Source organism: Anolis carolinensis, chromosome 1, assembly GCF_035594765.1.
Source record: "Anolis carolinensis isolate JA03-04 chromosome 1, rAnoCar3.1.pri, whole genome shotgun sequence".
In the NCBI taxonomy this organism is placed as follows: Eukaryota; Metazoa; Chordata; class Lepidosauria; order Squamata; family Dactyloidae; genus Anolis; species Anolis carolinensis.
Genome location: NC_085841.1, coordinates 163342108 through 163361559, shown reverse-complemented (window position 1 = coordinate 163361559; position 19452 = coordinate 163342108). Strand labels below are relative to the sequence as shown.

General features: G+C 40.5%; 1 protein-coding gene across 9 annotated transcripts in view; it reads left to right on the top strand.

The window, feature by feature from the left end:
* The window catches only part of tasp1 (taspase 1), a 135048-nt gene that overhangs the window by 87818 nt on the left and 27778 nt on the right, over positions 1–19452 (top strand). For 5 of the 9 annotated variants that reach the window (XM_062957852.1, XM_062957855.1, XM_062957848.1 and 2 more), the window contains one exon: positions 7223–9188. The exons of 3 other annotated variants lie outside the window; for them this stretch is intronic. In XM_062957852.1, coding sequence (XP_062813922.1) covers positions 7223–7315 — 93 coding nt within the window. In that variant the 3' untranslated portion in view covers positions 7316–9188. Of the gene's footprint in view, positions 1–7222; positions 9189–11160; positions 12991–19452 lie in introns of those variants that run through there. One more of the 9 variants, XM_062957841.1, reaches the window with a different exon arrangement.

Genomic DNA, 19452 nt, shown 5'->3' with positions numbered 1-19452 from the left:
AGGGTGTCAGTAATATTTATAAGGAGTAGTTCAGGTTTGCTGCTTTTTTAAAATAATGTGTATGGTGATTCCTAGCTTTCCAAGACAAAAGGCACTTGAATTGTTTTAGTAGAGGAAATGTGAGGTAAAGTGAACAAGTTGTTTTCCCCAGGGTTTACTACTAGAGACCAGTTTATATATCACTTTAGATTACATTAAAGAAGAATAACATAATGATTCAAACATTTGTATACTCTCTCTTTTGTGGCACCATAATGATGACTCTCCAAATGGAGTAAGTTTTTGAGGTGTTGCAAGATTTCTTGGTGGTTTTTGTTGCAACATACTGCTTGCATTTGCTCATTTCTGCTGGCTGGGCAAAGTTGTCTTTGGCAGGAAAATTGGCAATCTATACATTGCTGTTTTAAATTTTTATCCTGCTTAAATTCATAATATGTGATTATGTTTGTTAGAGTGGTTTAGATTTTTTTTGGATAATTGCTATTTGGTATTAAGTTCTAGTAATGGTGGTTTTATTTTTTTACTTATCTTTTGACTCATTTTGTTTTGATGTAATTTGTTCATATGTTTCTTTGTTGGCATTGAATGTTTGCTTTAAGTGTTGGAAACCTCCCTGAGTCCTTTTGGGGAGATAGAGCAGTCTACAAATAAAGATGATGATGATGATGATTATTGTAGTAGTAGTAGTAATAGTAGTAGTAGTAGTAGTAGTAGGTTGCAGTTATACAATTTAAACATTTTGTATTTGCATTATTTTCCCCTTCTACATATTCCTGAATCTTTTATAGTGCAGTGTCTTTTTTTATTTTTTCATCTCCATTCTTTGCTGGTATTTATAGTTTTTGTGAAACATGTCAACATGACCACATTTTAGTCAGTAAAATATGAGAAAGTAGGTTTTTTTTGTCCTGTTCCAAACCTCCTCCTGATGACATTGTGCCAGCTTTCAGCAATGTTACTGGCATTCGTTTGTCCAGGAATGCTTTGTTGTTTGGCTATAAATATTCTGTCCAAACACAATGTCTTTGTGTAGTAAACAAATGTCAGAAAATATGGAGAATGTGGGGTTTGCATTACTGGCAAGTGGCAACTGATCTGTTGAAGTGCCCGTGTACTCTTTTTCATGCTGTGCTCCTATTGTTATAACTTAATTTTTGTGTGACCACATCATTTAACTCTGTGTTTACAGCACTGGCAAATGAGCCAAAAACTATTTACAATTAATATTCTTGTTTTTTAAAATTAAAAAGGCCCTGGGCCTCTCATTTTGAAGACCCTGGTGGGAACTTTTGATTTCAAGATTTTGGTATTCCATTATGCATTCATTCAAGTGCAGTTTTCTCATAAACGATGTGGCTGCTTTACTTAGCTTTACTTACTTACGTATTTACATAGCAATACTTAATTCTAATGGCTTTTAAGTAACATAATGGATTTGCGAGTGCAGCACTGTTCCTTGTGTCCTCAAATGGTCTAACAAAATTAAATTAAGTGTGGGTCTTGCAAGCAGTCTTAGCCACTGCTTCTGCAACTTTGGATCCCAACCCCAAATGAGGTCGTCTTAGCTCAATGTTGAAGTTGCAAAAAAAAAAAGGCAACAGTAAAAAGTTTCTGAATATCACCCATTTACCAAATCTATCAGCACAAAGTGTAGTGTTTACAGTGGTCTCTGCAAAAAATGCTTTAGCTGTTCTCCACAAAAAGGAAAATCATCCTGTTTAGTGAGCCTTGTAAATGCTGGTTCATTGTCTGTAAATGCTTGATTTTCACATTTTTTTATATACACCTATATATCAGATCTGAGGCAAAAAGGGGTCTTGAGGGGAAAAGGTTTAAGAAGCCCTGGTCTTGGTTCATGAACAGTTCTTTCCACATAGATTTTGAGCATCCTGAGTGCAGCAATTATAAACCAGATTGCCTCATTTACTCTTTTTCAAAGAATTCTTCTTCATACTGCTCTTAGAAGGTATCTTGTTCCATTCCTAGCACTCCAAGATTTTGTTAAGTTTAACATTTTTGCCTCCAGTTTTGCCATGATTTTTTAAAAAAGCTTCCCATTTGAAAAACCTTTTAATGGTACATTACCTGTTTAAAAGGGGCACTTCTTGGGCTTAAAATAGGTCCCCCTAACATGCCAAATTGACTGTGAGGGTTTGTAGCATTCTGGTGATAATAATTTGGGGGATTTTTTTTAAAAAAAAATTGGGAGTGTGTGTGGTCTCTCAGGGTCAGTACAGCCCACTAACCTAGTCAGTGTCCTTTCCTAGACTGGGAGAATAGTTAAATATATTACAATAGTTTTCCATGGACTATAGTCCACTTGATCAGATGAACCCAGTGTTATTCCCCAGTTGCAAATAACTGTAGACTTGGTGAGGTCAAATGGGAATGAAATGCAGGGAGTACTAATTAACAGTAGCAATTCGCAAAATAGTTGGTGCTGAGTGAGTATAACGAGGACTGCTAGACTATTGTCTTATAGTAACTCTGTACTTTAATGCTTACATTGCCAGGTAGAGCCTAAATAATCATATACAGTTAGTCCCCGAGTTACAAACATCTGACTTAACAAAAGACTCCTGGTTAAGAATGAGGTGAGACAACAGAAAGTGAGAGAAATCTACGTCCAGGAAGAGAAATTTACTTCTGAAAGAATTGTCATAGGGGAACGGTATCTCCACTGAAGTTTTTTCACTAACCTTTATTTCCTCAATAATGTCAAATTTCTCAAAATCTAATTATCACACAGGGATAAAAAGTGCGGTTAAATCTTCTAAACAGGGACACAGGCAGCCAAATAAACACCACAGGGGTTTTAGTATGTATGTATGTATGTATGTATGTATGTATGTATGTATATTTGGCTGGAGTTACACTTAAAAATGTACTTTTCCAACTTACAAAACAAATTCATCTTAAGAACAAACATACAGAACCTATCTTGTTCGTAACTTAGGAACTTCCTGTACTGTAGTTCTTTTTCCAGATTCCATATTAACATGACCAGAATGGCCTGTTTCTATGGTGTATTTGAGAAGGAGAAATGTTATTGCCTTCTCTCAGGCTTTCTACCTATTGTGTGTCATGTTGATAGAATAACTAGGAAGCATGTGGAGAGAAGCAGCAGCACTCCAGAAATTGTTGTTCATGTGTTACATTTATTTGACTTTCTGCCTTAGCAGCTTCAATGTAACGTAAGTGATGGTGAAATTTGCCCTATTTGATGGTGGTATGTGAATTGTTTTCCTTTATAATATAAGGGATTACAATATAAATTATATGATTCTTTCTACCCCTAGGGTCTCCTGAGTTTAAAAATCCTAAACAGAAACATTTCTACGTGCTCTGAATTCCCTTATGACTGAGTAGTGTTTGTTGGCATTTGGTGTATGTTTGTAGCACTTAGAACTAACAGGAAGCTGTCTTCGTTATAACAGGAGCCAAGTGTTCATAAGAAAATAGCCTTTGAAACATTTAACTCTGAGTCTTACATTTTACTAATCTTCACCTGATTAATAATAATTCCCTCTTGCTGACACTCCACTTCCTGAACCTAAATGCTGATTTACCACATAAAACATGCTAACCTGGGTGGAAGAAGAGGGATCAAAACGGTTTGCCCTCTGTGCTGTAACGCAGTGTGAAATGGGATGTAGAAGAAAGATCGTCAGTAGTGCTCAAATGTGCAAATTACTGTTGTTGTTGTTGTTGTTGTTGTTATTTACTTTATTTATACCCGGCCTTTCCCCTCATGGGGACTCAAGGCAGCTAGGAATCACATGATAAAGGAAATACATGACTGTTCCTGGAGAGAGCGGGGGAAAGATGAGGGGAAAAACAATGGAAAAGGGATAGATACAAGTAGGGGATGAGGGTGATTATATTTGATTTTTTCCTCTTTTCTTTGTTGAATATATATGTGTGTGTGTGTGTGTGTGTATGTATGTATGTATGTATGTATGTATGTATGTATGTGTATATATACACACACACACACACACACACACACACACACTGTATACATCACCTATGTTATCTTCTAAACGTCCTCATGAGGAAATGTGGTTATGTTATACTTGATTGACCCCCCCCCCCCAAAAAAAACAACAACCACACAATCTGCTCAGAATTTAAAACAAAGCAAATTCAAAAGTTAAAAAATTAAATAGTTCTGGGTAGATTTAGATAAAATAGCATTAAATTTATGTTTAAAACTTACAATTCCTCCCCAAAAATCCCACCTACGACTTCCCCAGCAGCATGCCCCTTATTCTTTCCCAAATGTCTGCTGGCAGAGAAAGGTGCTGACCTGCTTGCAGAAGGCCAGCAGGGATTGGGCCATCCTGTTGTCTCATGGGAGGGAGTTCCACAGCCTGGGAGCAGCCACCAAAAAGGCCCTCTCCCATGTTTCCACCGAGCACACTTGGAACAGGTGGTGGGAGAGAGAAAAGGCCCTCCCCAGTAGATTGTAGATGTTTCCCAGGTTCATAGAAAGAGATACGGTCCTTCAGATAACCTGGATCGGAGTCATATAGGGCTTTGTAGGTTTATTTATTTATTTCGTGTCAAAAGCATTTCACGGCAAATACATTTCAAAATGATGGGGGAAAAAAAAGAAAATCACAAGCAACTAAATAGTTTTGGACCAAAAGCGGGCAACAGCAACCGCATTGTCCGTAGCTTTAAACAACTCCTCCTCCGTACATGAGGCAGGGCATTGTGGGCAAGCATACATATGCTGAGTTGTTTGTTCTGCTCCAGTCACACAAGGTGGAGGATTCCTCCAGGTAGTGCCACCTTGCCAAGTTGTCTTTTGATCTGCCCACTCCGCTTCTCAGTCTGTTTAGGGACTTCCATGTTGCCCATTCTTGGTTTGCCCCTGGAGGAAGACCCTCATGGGGGGCCATCCAGTTGGGATTGCCAGGTTTAGCTGCCCAGAGAGACACCCTTGCTGTTGCTGGAGGAACATCAAGAGGAGTGGTGGTTCTCATGAAGCCCTTCCTTGATTTGAGTCTACTGGGAGGAGGCTGATTGTCATGCAGTGGGTGGCTTTCACAATGTTCAACCTTTTTTCTCTCGCAGTTAGCAGCGACTTCCCGTCGCAGGTCAGGAGGGTCAAACCTAGCACTTTGAATTGTGCTCGGAAACATATTGGCAGCCGGTAGAGCTGTCTCAACAAAAGAGTTGTCTGCTCTCTGTAGCCAGCCTCAGGTAGCAGTCTAGTTGGTCCAAACAGCAGCAGCCAAAGCTTCCAAACACTTTGCAAAGGCAGCCTCATGTAGTGTGCATTACAGTAGTTCAACCGGGATGTAACCAATAGGCTTGGGCCCGAATAAGTTTGAATGAAAATGATTTGTAGTTTTCAGTGGGTTGTTTTGTATAATACCCGAAAACAGAATGGGAAGGAGAGAGACAAAAGGCCCGACAAAATGGAGTAACAGAGCCAAATTAATTGGTTCTAGAGGAAGGAGTTAAGTCTGCAATATACCTGAGGCAGCGATCTACTGTGTTCCTTGGCAGAAGCAGCATTCTCCATTTTTTCTAGGAAAATTCCCTCCTCCTCCAGAGAGGGCCCTGGGAACTTGCTTTCCCAGCAGTACTTGCATAGGACGGGCATTCAAAACTTCCTCTCGGAGCATGATGGGAGTTGAAGTTTTTCTCACACACTGTTTCTCAGCCAATAAAAAACTTGGTGGTGTCCATGCTCTGATTGGCTGAGAATGGACACAACTGGTGACTACAATTCCCAGAACCCTCTCTTGTAGTTTGTCTTATTTTTAAAAAATATTACGGTTAAAACTTTAAAATATTTTTTTTAAAAATTAGATTAGTGAATTGTTTTGAAACTTGGCAGGCCTGCAGTTGTAAATGGGGTCTAAAACTAAGGTTGGTTTCATGCATATAGGCCTTAAAATGGCTGAGCACTCAGCTTTTCAAGTTTCCCATTTTAGTCAATGGGCAGAATCTTTGTTGGATGAAAATGGCAAAACCCTTTCCATTTCAAGTAATTTCCCAGTAAACAGAATAAGGGGTCAGCCGACAATGGACCCCAAAACGTCATGCCTTTTGGCTGAATTACACACCTCTAGTAACCAAGGGATGTACCATTGTGGCCAGATCAGACTTCTCCAGGAACGGGTGCAGTTGGCACACTAGCTTTAACTGTGCAAAAGCTCTCCTGGTCACTGCTGATGCCTGGGCCTCCAGGTTCAGAGCTAAATCCAGGAGTATTCCCAAACACCAAGCCTGCGTTTTCAGAGAGAGTGTAACCCTATCTAACACAGGTTGACTCCCTATTCCCAGATGTGTCTTATCACTGACTGGAAGCACCTCTGTCTTGTCTGGATTAAGCTCTAATTTGTTTTCCCTTATCCAGTCTATTACAGCTGCCAGGCACTGGTTTAGCACAGGAATTGCTGCCTTGTAATTAGGTGGAAAGGAGTGATATAGTTGGGTGTCATCTGTGTATAGTTGGCACCCCACTCCAAAGCTCCAGATGACGTCTCCCAGCGGTTTCATATATATGTTGAACATCATGGGGAAAGGAACTGAGCTCTGAGGGACCCCATAGGCCAGAAGCCAAGGAGTGAAACCAGAGTCCCCCAGCACCACCTTCTGAGATCATACCACCTCTAGGAAGGAAGGGAGTTACTGTAAAATAGTGCCTCCAAGTCCCATTCCAGCGAGACGGCCCAGAAGGATACCATGGTCAATGGTATCAAAAACCACTGAAAGATCCAGGAGAACCAACAGAGACACACTCCCCCTGTTCAGTTCTCTGCATAGGTCACCCAGAAGGTGATCAGATCTGTCTCTGTCCCAAAACCAGGCCTGAATCCAGACTGAAATGGATCCAGATAATCTGCTTCATCCAGGAACCCTTGGAGTTACAAGCTCCAAAGCAAAATGACCACAGTAAACAGCTGTTGCAAATCATATGAAGTATTTATGTGGTATTTTTCTAATTCAAATTCCCCTTTTAATCCACCATAATATTGATACAGCTCATTTAATAATCACATACTGTCTTGGACATATTCTTTTTTAATTACAGTGGCATCTATGCGACAGTTAAATGAATTCAAAATCTGCATCATGTACCTCTTGAAAGTTTATACCCAGAAAAGTGGGAGCAGCCCCCTTCTCTCCTTTTCAGGTTGCCCTTTTCCTGGATTTCTGGACTTCTAGTTTCTTCCTCAATTGTCGCCACTTTTCTCTGCAGACCCACATTTCCAGGCTTCCCCCAGGAGCCGTGGCGGGGCAGTCGGTCGCCATTGAAGGAGGAGTTTGTCGGCTGGAGAGCCCAGTGAGCTGAACTGCTTCTCTTCTGGTCAGCAAGGGGAGCGCAAAGGATGTTTTGTATCATACGATCTTTTGTGTTTTAACAGATGTTGAGAATTTTACTCTCGTTTTATATTCCTTATTGCAACCACGTGCACTGTAACCTGAAACAAGTGCTGCTGTAGCTTTATATTAATTCACTTTGTTTGAATGTATATGAAAACTCGTCTCTTTGTGGAATAGGAGCTCTGTTCCCAGTCGTGCACATGAAGATAATGTACCGATAATTTAACATTTCAAAACATTTTTATTTCTTAATGGATTACCCTAAGATGAGAATGCCCAGAAATTGCAACAAGAAATTGTTAAAATTGTGTTGTATGCCATAGTAAATGTATTTGTTTCATATTGGGAGGAAAGTACAGGTTTCAGGGCTAACTGGAATCCAAAAGTGATTGAATGCGCTTTCTATTATTTAATGATTTCAGTGAATCCTGTGATATTGTAGACTTACTATCTTCTTCCATATCAGGGCTTATTTTTAAAATTTCAGCAAAAAGTGGTGCATTTCAATGAAATAGTCAAGGACAGGGTTATGGCCTGACTTTTTAAAAATTAATTATTCAGTTGGTGGTACTTTTCCTGGCTTACATGTTATATATATAGCTTCAAGCTGTTATGTATTACGAATGACTCTGTAGAGATAATGTACAGAGTCATGAAGTCTTTGCTGTGTGTATAATGAAATATTGGAATGTAAATAAGAACAAAGTTTATTGGAAGAATCAATATTATTCTTTGGTTTAAATATATTTTTGAGAGAATGCTGTGGAAATAAACAAGCTGTTTTTGGACAAATAATGCAATCTATTAAATTGATGGCAGAGAATCCTAATTTTAGCTTTTTGCTTCAGTTCGTTAAGTCCCAGATTTTCAGTGACTATGTATTAATGTTTGCAATTAAATTTATATATTATGCATGCAGAGTTGCAAGTGGCCTTTTCAACGTTTATACAGGAGAGATCAATGATACATGATTTAATGTATTTCCTTTGTCGTAGGTGTGCTTTTTTCCTTTTGACCTTTTCAGCATTTTCAGGGTTGATGTTTACAGGGATATAATTACTATAGAACAATCTTGTTGAATTCTTTGTGAACTGAACTGAACGGAATAAGAGAACATTAATTGAGGTTTATTTCCCCCCGTCTTGTGTTGAGAAGTGATGTATACCTCCTTTTAAAATCTTTGAAAATATTCATAATCATATAATCAATTTGTCAATTCAAGTTATTATCACTACAAATGAAGGGAAAATGCTTCAAAGATTTGTACATTCTCCTTGGTGTAGAAAAAGCAACCTCTCATGGTTAGCCTTATTTAGCAGTCTTTTATCTATTGACCTTCAGTCCTTCCAAAGTGCATATGAATGCAATTTCCACTAATTTGGGAAGGCTGTGAGTTGTTCTTACCTTGGCTGAATTAGCCTGTGTGTAAACCTTCAGCACTGAAGTCATTTGAACCACATTCACTGCAGCTGAGCCACTGAGCTCAGAAGGAACCTGCTCCTCCAGGTTTGAGACGATGCAGGACTTTGCAGCACTGATTTGCCAACTCTGGTGTTCATCAAAGTAACATCCTCATTTTAAATTAAGAATTGTAACCAGTGTTGATTGCTACCTTTCATGTCAGTTTAAAGAATTGCTTTCCTCCTGTGTAACTATGGTCATGCCTTCTCTTCCTATTTTACTACTCTCAAAGCGGGATAGTCTTCTCCTTCTGGATCTGCAAGTTTATAATTGCGACATTGGTAAAGGCACTGTACAATATATTTGTGACCTGTAGTAACCAGTTTGCACACTTTTTGTGACACTTCAGTCAGTCCTAATAAAGGTATTGCCCAACTGTGGGTTTTGTTTCCTTTTTCATGGACTACAATTTCTGTCTTTTGGGGGGAAATGGAAGAGTATCAACAGCAGCAAGACTTCGTATTTTTTTCTAAATACAACACAGTTTGAGCCCCTTATCCCCAGACTCAATTATCCATAGTCTCACACTCCTAAAAAAATATTCCCTCCTTGGAAGCATTTGTGGACCTCTCTAGTTTCTCCAGTGCTATTCTATGGTATGCTTCTGGTGCAGGTTTATTCAAAGTGTAGGGTTCACTATATGTTGTTTCGGGTATCCACGGTGGGGCGGGAAGGAGTGGTCTTGCAATGCATCCCTGGCCAATACAGTGAGTTTACTATTTAGTCACATCCATGCTCTGAAATCAGAAATCATGTTGTTGGTATTGCCTTAACTCATCTGCTCCTCACAGTTACACATGTTGTACTTCCAATGGCTCTTTCCGATCCATTGGCACCTGGTGTTTCTTGATACATTTAAAACTAATTTTAGTCTTTCCATAGTGTGGATTGTAGGAAGAAAGTTGTTCAAAGCTTTCTTGAGGTTTTCTATACTAGCAATAAAACACAGACAGGCACATCTCAGTTAAGAAACTCCTTTCAACAGTCTTTTCCTTCCTACCCATCCCTCCTTTTCCTCTTCATCTTCTGTTCAGCTTGAAGGATTTTAGTAGCATCAGCAGTGAAAAGATGGTGAAAGAGGGTTGGGAACTTTCAGCATCACCTTTCTGTAGCGTGTCTGCAGTAAATAACAATAAAGCTTGAGCTGGGAAAGAATAGGATTTCCTTTTAGCTTATTGTAGCTGCGTGTGCTTACCCACAACAGTCAAGACAAACATCAGCTGCCTCCAGAATCCCTTATTGAGCACAGATGAAAAATAAAACTGAGAAGAGGGGAGAGCAGATTAGCCTTCCCCACCTGTTCCCAGGTTGTTAAAAATAGATTTTTAGGTGTACCCATTAAAAAAGGAATGAATTAATACAACTATGTACTTTAAATGTGTTCAAAAATGTGTCTACTATTTTATGTGTATTATTGCTTAATGTTAATTGTTTTAAGTGCTTTACGTTTTATTGTTATTGTTGGTTTTTACCGGCATTGAATTTTTGCCAGAATTGTAAGCTGCCTTGAGTCCCTTCGGGTGAGAAAGGTGGGGTAGAAATGAAGTAAATAAATAAATAAATAATAAATAAATAAATAAATAAAACCGCAGGAAAAGTGGAGGCTGGTGAAAAAAAGACTATCCCTAGATGCATTATGGAAGAAGCTACAGGTAGTTCAAAATGTTTTTGTTTACTTAAGCGAGGCTTGCATGACTTAATTGTTTCATTTCACAAGTAAAATGTTTGGAGAAACATGCCAAATTGTTTATTGACTAGGGACCTATCCCTATTTTTTCTGTCCTATTTCTGCCTGCACATTTTCTGTTGAAAAAATAATGTTTAGGTGTGCATTAGGCTTGAGCCCAGATCAGTTTGTAACCATTTCCTTCGGCCAATCCGAAGGAATGTAGTTTTTCTACATGCACTTACAATGCTGCTTGTTTATCAGTTGTTTGTCACATCATTTTCGAGGTTTTATTTGTTGTAATATTGCTTTTTGTAGTGGATTTGACAGCTAAATGTTTTATGTTGGACTATTTCAACATAAACAGGCTAAATGCATCCACGTACGTAAATGTCATGTCCTGATCTGAAAGCAAATCAAGGCCGAACTCTCAGTAAACTAAACTGAGCCTATTATACTTTGGAGATATCATGAGATTTAATGGAAAAGATACTAATGGTGGGAAAGGTGAAGTCAGTCGGATAAGAGAAAACTATTATGTTATAGAATGCCCCTGAGTTTGCAAGACCCTAGTACTGCTGTTAATAATAATAATAATAATTTATTATTATTATTATTGTGCAGTTTTCTGGCATTGTATATTTCTGCCGCTTCTGTGACTGTTCATTTGTATTTTGATTCCGTAGCCCACTTGTCGATGGATGTCCAGAATCAGCAGCATCCACAGCGGTCCTTTTTATCCTGGGCGATGACCGAGCCAGTATAGACTTCGTTTTGGTTTGATTCTCCATAATGCTAATGGGTTAGGTGCTCTTAATTCTACTTCTCAGCTGAGACCTCTCTGGCTTGGTTGGACCTGCAGCACAGCTCTCAGCATCATTGGAGCAGTTAGGCCCCCCCACCACGGCAAGGTGGCACCTACGGGGGGGACAAAAAAACAGTACAAGAAAACCACACTACAAACTAGAGCTGACAGCTGGCACAACAAAACATTGCATGGAAAGTTCCTTGACAAAATTGAAGGAAAAGCTGATAAGGAGAAGACCTGGCTCTGGCTCACGAATGGGACCCTGAAGAAGGAGACAGAAGGCCTGATCCTTGCAGCCCAGGAGCAAGTCATCAGAACAAATGCAATTAAGGCCAAGATTGAAAAATCAGCTGATGACCCAAAATGCAGACTCTGCAAGGAAACCGACGAAACCATTGATCATATCCTCAGCTGCTGTAAGAAAATTGCACAGACAGACTACAAACAGAGGCACAACTATGTGGCCCAAATGATTCATTGGAACTTATGCCTCAAGTACCCCCTCCCAGCAGTAAAGAACTGGTGGGATCACAAACCTGCAAAAGTATTGGAAAATGAGCACGCAAAGATACTGTGGGACTTCCGAATCCAGACTGACAAAGTTCTGGAACACAACACACCAGACATCACGGTTGTGGAAAAGAAAAAGGTTTGGATCATTGATGTTGCCATCCCAGGGGACAATCGCATTGATGAAAAAACAGGAAAAACTCAGCCGCTATCAGGACCTCAAGATTGAACTTCAAAGACTCTGGCAGAAACCAGTACAGGTGGGCCTGGTGGTGATCAGCACATTGGGTGCCGTGCCAAAAGATCTCAGCCGGCATTTGGAAACAATAGACATTGACGAAATCACGATCTGCCAACTGCAAAAGGCCACCCTACTGGGATCTGCGCGCATCATCTGAAAATACATCACACAGTCCTAAACGCTTGGGAAGTGTTCGACTTGTGATTTTGTGATACGAAATCCAGCATATCTATCTTGTTTGCTGTATCAGACTATGTCATTGTGTCAATAATAATAATAGGGACACCATAAGTTGAATCGGCTTGACAGTGCATAACACTCCAACTACATGCCTTTCCCCACTTGCTGGAATTTCCCTTATTCTGGAAAGGGGAGAGAGTGCTCATCTTCATTTTCTTAACAGTGGGATGTAGTCTTTTACACTCCATAATTCAATTGCATTCCACTTTGTCCAGAGAAACCGGAGTTCAGCATGAACATAACAGTGGATTAAAGTCTACAAGAGGAGGAAAGATTAAATATATATTAAATGTAAAATTGGCAAGGAAATGCACAGAAGGCTCGTAATGTCAGTGTTTACTGTACTCTTAAAAAGCCCAAAGGCCAAGCCGAGGGCGGTTCTTTGTGACCAATATGTAATGACTGTGAATGAGAAATGACCACATTGGAAGGGGAAACCAGCTGCAATTGCTGAAACCATAGTGAAGCCAGTTTAAATGGAGAGTATTTACTATGCTTTGGGGGTGGGGGGACGACAGTTTTTCTCAGGTTGGTAATTGACAGCAGTATTTTACAAGGCCCTAGAGAGACTAGCAATACAAAATATAGACATCCACCAACTGCTTGGGGCTCCAACAATATACATGTACCTCTCAAGTTGCCTTTGATATTTCAACATTGAAATGTTATGTTCTGAAACTGCATAGTGTAGTCATTAAAACAGCATGGTTGTGCACACATCACTTTAAATAACACCTTGTCTTCACGCACACTAGGAGGTCTGTTCACAACTATATAAATGGATGGTCATTTCAAAGAAATTATTTCTTGCTGTACTTAATGAAAATAAGGTTCTTCTCCCTCCCCTCATTCAGAGGAAACCCACTGAGACCAGTTTTAACTCCCCAACTTTTTCAAAGCACGGGATAGTGTGGAAGCAGCCAAGCCAAACGGGGAATACGCTCTGAAAAGGCACAAAGAATGAAATGGGAATTTTGCCTTTTGCAGATGCTTGTTGGAAACCTGTGTCTTTCAGCCCTTCACTGGATAAACAATAGATTTGCATATACAGCAGCTGACATTGTTATTTCTTTCCTGCCTCTCCCCATGGACCAAAGCAGGGAACAGCTTGTTGTTAAAATACGACATGAACCAACAGTTAAAAACACATCACACATAAACCATCAGTATAAAAGAACATAAGAGCAATGAGTTTAGAATAAACAGTATATAATATAAAATTCATAATTTAGAAATTATCTGGATAGGCCTGCTGTCTTAAATCCAGTGTATTTCACTGTTGAGTCTTTTCCGCAGGTCATTCCACAATTGGGACAGTCGAAGAAAAAGTGATCTGGATGACCATCACTACTCTATTCATGGCTGACAAAAGTAAATGTCCTCCAGAGGAACTGAGTGCATGGGGCAGATTATATAGGAAGAGGCAATGCCATAGGTAAACTGGACCCAAACCAAGTGGGGCTTTAAAGATAATGACAAACACTGTACTTTCCCCGAACACTAATTAGCAGCCAGTGGTGGTATAGGTGTTACATGTTCACTCCTAGATGTACCTGTGACCAGTCTGGTTGCCATGTTTTGGATGAATTGGTATTTCTTAACTTGGTACAGATGTAATCCAATGTGTAGTGCAGCGTTTCTCAACCTGGGGGTCGGGACTCCTGGAAGGGTCGCAAGGGGGTGTCAAAGTTCATCAGAAAACACATTAATTCACAGTGCTCTCTGGAGGTAGGTGAACTACATCTCCCCTAAATCACTATCAATTCCTCCCAAAACCCTCCAGGATTGGTCATGGGGGTTCTGTGTGCTAAGTTTGGTTCATTTCCATTGTTGGTGGAGTTCAGAATGCACTTTGATTGTAGGTGAACTATAAATCCCCCAAATGTCAAAGTCTGTTTTCCCCAAACTCCACCAGTGTTCACATTTAGACATATTGAATATCAGTGCCAAGTTTGGTCCAGATCCATCATTGCTTGAGTCCACAGTGCTCTCTGGATGTAGGTGAACTACAACCCCAAAATTCAAGCTCAATGCCCACCAAACCTTCCAGTATTTCCTGTTGGTCATGGGAGTTCTGTGTGCCAAGTCTGGTTCAGTTTCATCATTGGTGAGTTCAGAATGCCCTTTGATCATTACCTCCGTCTGAGTTGTCGTTGGAGAGATAGATCCAGAAGCAGCCCCCAAGCTGCAAACACAGTCTTTCAGCAGGAATGTAATCCCACCCAGAACTGATTCACCTCCAAACTCAGGGCCCTTGGTTAAGCACCTCTGTCTTATCTAGATTAAGCTTCTGTTTGTTTTTCCTCATTACCACCTCTAAGGATTTACTCCTTAGCTGGGGCTAATTTTTGAAGGCATGTGTACCATCTTAGACACCCATGTGGCCAATTTTGAAGTATTTTAGAATTCCGGATAAGACATCCTCAACCTCTAGCAATATTTGGGGTGGAAATTGAATGTAGAAGGTCCATTTCTGCAGATGTGCCGTCTTTTGCTATATTGTCAGTCCCAGCCACTCACAACAAATTGAGCAGATTAACTCCCTGTTTATTTTGAAACATCTTCCTTGAGCATGCGGAAAGGAAGGGAATATTAATGCATGCATGTTAGCAACCCCTATCTGGGATGAAGGCTCTGGAACCATCGTTATATATCAGATGCGTATGCATTGATATAGTTATCATTGAAATAGAATGATCTATCTGTTGAGTCTGATCTATGATTTGGGTTTTTACATTGTAAGCCTCCATGCATTTGCCGCTACATCTTTTGTCTGTTTCCCACAAAGTGCCAAAAGCAACAATACCTCCCTGCCAGTTGGCCATGAGCCATTTCCCTAGTCCTGAAAAGTCCTACTTAGGAAATCCATAAAACCTTCATATGGTTTTAAAAGGTAACCTGTATATATTTTCATGTAGAGTGTGACAAATGGTAATGCAAGTATGCAGCTTGTCATGTTTAAGGATGTAGGATATGGCTACATTGCCCAGGTTTTAACACCCAGTTATGGCATATAAAGCGGTGCTAGAGGTGAGATGGAAGGACACTCAGAGTCCCCTTTGGGGTGAGAAGTGTGTGATACAAATGTAGTAAATAAATGCAGTAAATAAATAAATAATAAATAAATAAATTTTAGACTTAGACTCGCCCAAAGTCTGAAATGACTTGAAGGCACACAACAACAACAACAACAACCCTAATTAACTTGACTATCTCATTGGCCAGAAGCAGGACTACACTTCCCATTGAAATCCTGATAAATGTATGTTGGTTAAAATTGTTTTTTTTAAAAAATATTGTATTGTTCTTTCATTGTTCTTGTTGTTGTTGTTGTTTTTGCACTACAAATAAGACATGGGCAGTGTGCATCGGAATTTGTTTTTTTTCTTTTCTTCAAATGATAATCCGGCCCCTCAACAGTCTGAAGCCCTTGGCTTAAAAAGATTGAGGACCCCTGCCTAAGACTGTCACACTAGGAAATATTTACACTGTTCTGCAGTGGTTCTCAACCTGTGGGTCCTCAGATGTTTTGGCCTTCAACTCCCAGAAATCCTAACAGCTGATAAACTGGCTGGGATTTCTGGGAGTTGTAGGCCAAAATACCTGGAGACCCACAAGTTGAGAACCACTGCTGTACTGCATCAACACATCAAATTCACTGAGCTACTTTTCCTTCAAGTGGGAGAACAAGATTTTTGAGGAAAAATTGAGTAGTTGAGTCTGACTCTGGGGGTTGGTCCTCATCTCCATTTCTAAGCTGTAGATGCCTCCAAGGTCATGTGGCTGGCATGTTACCTTTCTGCTGGAGCGGTACCTATTGATCTACTCACAGTTGCATGTTTTCGAACTGCTAGGTTGGCAGAAGCTGGGGCTAATGATGGGAGCTCACCACGCTCTGCAGATTCAAACTGCCAACTTTTCAGTCAGCAAGTTCTGCAGCTCAGCGGTTTAACCCACTGCACCACTGCGGCCCCTGAGTTATGGAAATACAGCCCTGATTGCTTCCATGGAAAATTTCATCCAATAGCTGCCATATATATTTTCTCACAGCTTGATGAAGCTTGATATCTTGTTTTTATTTATTATTCTTTGTAATGGTTACACTTCTTAAATTATATTTTAATATCGTTTTGTATGATATAATTTTTAAAAATATATATACATCTTTTAGCTTTGGTAAGATACTTCGAGCTGGAGAAAAAGTGGAATACAGTAGAGTCTCACTTATCCAACACTCGCTTATCCAACATTCTGGATTACAATAAATTAAAGTCTAATGAAAACACATTGGATAGATTAAAAGAGGAAATAAGCCATCCTATCAAAATGTAAAACAGTTTTAAAATGCATTAAAACACAGCAAAGATAAAGGATAAAAACAGAATGCATCTGATGATTAAAAGACTCCTCTCCCGGTATTGTGACGTCACAAGCCTTTGTTGTAGAGACAGTCAGGCGTACTTTGTCTGAGACGATGCTATGATGATATTGATGACATATTTCTTTGGTTTACGTAAAAAACACAAATATTTGCCACACAAACATCTGGAGGGCCGATTCCTACCTGTGACCTCTAAGAGGTTATGTTATTGTCATCACCAAAGTGGCTCCTATCCAGCTGGAATCCTTAAGCATGTCTCTCTTCCAGCCCTTTCAAACTCAGCCCATTCTGCCCCTCCTGAAATACCAATATTTTGCACAAAGTTTCCTTCTTAGGCAATCCCTTGTTGTCCGAGGATGATTGTCTTCCAGGTAGGTGACTGTGGAGCCCTTTTCTTGATCCGCATGTTCTTCCACAGTGAGGACATGGTTTTCCAGGTGGAAGACGGTCCTGGTCAGAGTTGGCTTGACGTGCCTTCCTCTTGGCACGTTTCTCCCATTCGTGCCTCTTCTAATTCCACAGCACTACTGGTCACAGCTGACCTCCAGCTAGAGTGCTCAAGGGCCAAGGCTTCCCACTTCTTGCTGTTTATGCCACAGTTTTTAAGGTTAGCTTTAAGCCGATATCTTTCAATCTCTTTTCCTGTCCACCAAATGCTGTTACCAAATGCACAAGTCCTGAAGGAGATGCCCTGCTCCTCCTTTTGCTAAGGAAGCACCTTAACCAGAGGGACGCCTGTGAGCGGAGCTTGAGGCAGCTCTTTCTGGAAAGAAAACAAACACGGCTTCTTTCAAAGGCACGAGCCATTCAAGGCACACAGGCCCTGTGTCCAACTGTGAGCCACTTCTTGCTAAAAAGGGCCTTTCTTTTAAAGAGAAGAGCACTGGTGATATTTGGCAGAACAAATAAATACCGGAAAGATGGGGACTGCTCTGTGAGGTCCTTGCAAATTCAAGGTGAAAGGACATTCTGAATATGCAGTTGGTTTGGTTGTGGGCAGAAGTTTTTCAGATCTTTCCTGTTCTATATTTCATTTATCAGAAATTGCAAATTTGATCTTTTCTAAAGCATATTGTTGTGGCTTAAAGGGATCCCCCAGAAAAGTAACTGGAATAAAAGATTCAGTCACTGAGGGCTCTTCCAGACAGGCCCTATATCCCAGGATCTGATCCCAGGTTTTCTGTTTATCCCAGATTATTTGACAGTACGGACTCATATAATCTAGTTTAAAGCAGAAAATCTGGGATCAGATCCTGGGATATAGGGCCTGTCTAAAAGGGCCCTGAGCAGCTTTCCAAAAAGGCACAAGAAGGGAATTTCCTCGTAAGAGCATGGCAATTACTCTAAGAGTTGAAACAGTCCAAAGTGGAAGTGTAGGGAATGGGATGGAAAGTATGATTATCTAATTTGGTGGTAAGGTAGAGTCTTGTTTTTTTTCCCCCAGACTCCCAAGAGTCTTGTTTTTTCCCTTCATCAGACAGAGCTGGGGGGAAAGGGGAACACCGGGGAAAGCGTCTTCTTGTGTGTAGAATCATCTTCTTTCCATGGGATTCTATCTTTAAAGAAGACAGAGAATGTACTTACCCTTATCACACAGGATCGCCTGCTCCTGCTCTAGTCCAGTGGTTCTCAACCCAGTTGTTTTGGCCTACAACTCCCTGAAATCCCAGCCAGTTTACCAGCTGTTAGGATTTCTGGGAGCTGAAGGCCAAACCATCTGGGGGCCCACAGGTTGAGAACCACTGGTCTAGTTCAACCATCTGTAGAGTAGATACGAGGTACTGTTCTTAAGACAGACTACTTTTGGGATACTTGACTTTCCCCTCAAATCCTGTTACTCTCAGGAAGACAGGAGGCATTGTACTTAAGATAGACACCACTTTTGGGATACTTGATTTTCCCCTCCAATCCCATTACTCTTGAGGAAACCCAAGGCACTATTCTTAAGACGGACTCCCCATCTCTGTGTTCCTCTCCTTTCCTCCCAGTCTCATTACTCTCAATCATGGAGCCTCCGGTGGCGTAGTGGAGTAAAGCCTCGTGACTTGAAGGTTGGGTTGCTGAATCCTACCCGTGGAGAGCGTGGATGAGCTCCCTCTATCAGCTCCAGCTCCATGCGGGGACATGAGAGAAGCCTCCCACAAGGATGGTAAAAACATCAAAACATCCGGGCGTCCCCTGGGCAACGTCCTTGCAGACGGCCAATTCTCTCACTCCAGAAGCGACTCAAGTTGCTCCTGACATGAAAAAAACCCCTCTCAATCACGGAAGTCCGAAACCTGAAAAGCTAGCAATAATGTAATTTGGAAAGCCAAGATTACTATGAAAAAGAAATGACAGGAAAAATAAAGTGATGATATCTTTAACTTCGGTATTTCTAATGATTAAATTTATTTTTAAAAAATTACCGTGATAGGCTCATGAAGAGAAATGTCAATGCATGGTAGGACACTGCCCATAGGAACGCCCATTACTCCATGTCACTGAAACTATTCAAAATAGACAAATTTGACAGATCCAATCCCATGTGTTTGTTCTTGCTTTTTGCAGTTTCCACTCAAATAATCTCAGATCCCCCCCCCCCCAAAGATTTCTTAACATTTCTGCCTGGCTTTGAAGCTGCAAGGCTTTTCAATGCTAATCAAGGTGATTAATTGCAACATTCACACTTGTCTCAAGCAGATAAGAGTTTGTTCTTCCACCCTGGACATTCCACAGATATATGCACCCCACCTGCCTAGTTTCCAACAGACTTCACAACCTCTGAGGATGCCTGCCATAGATGTGGGTGAAATGTC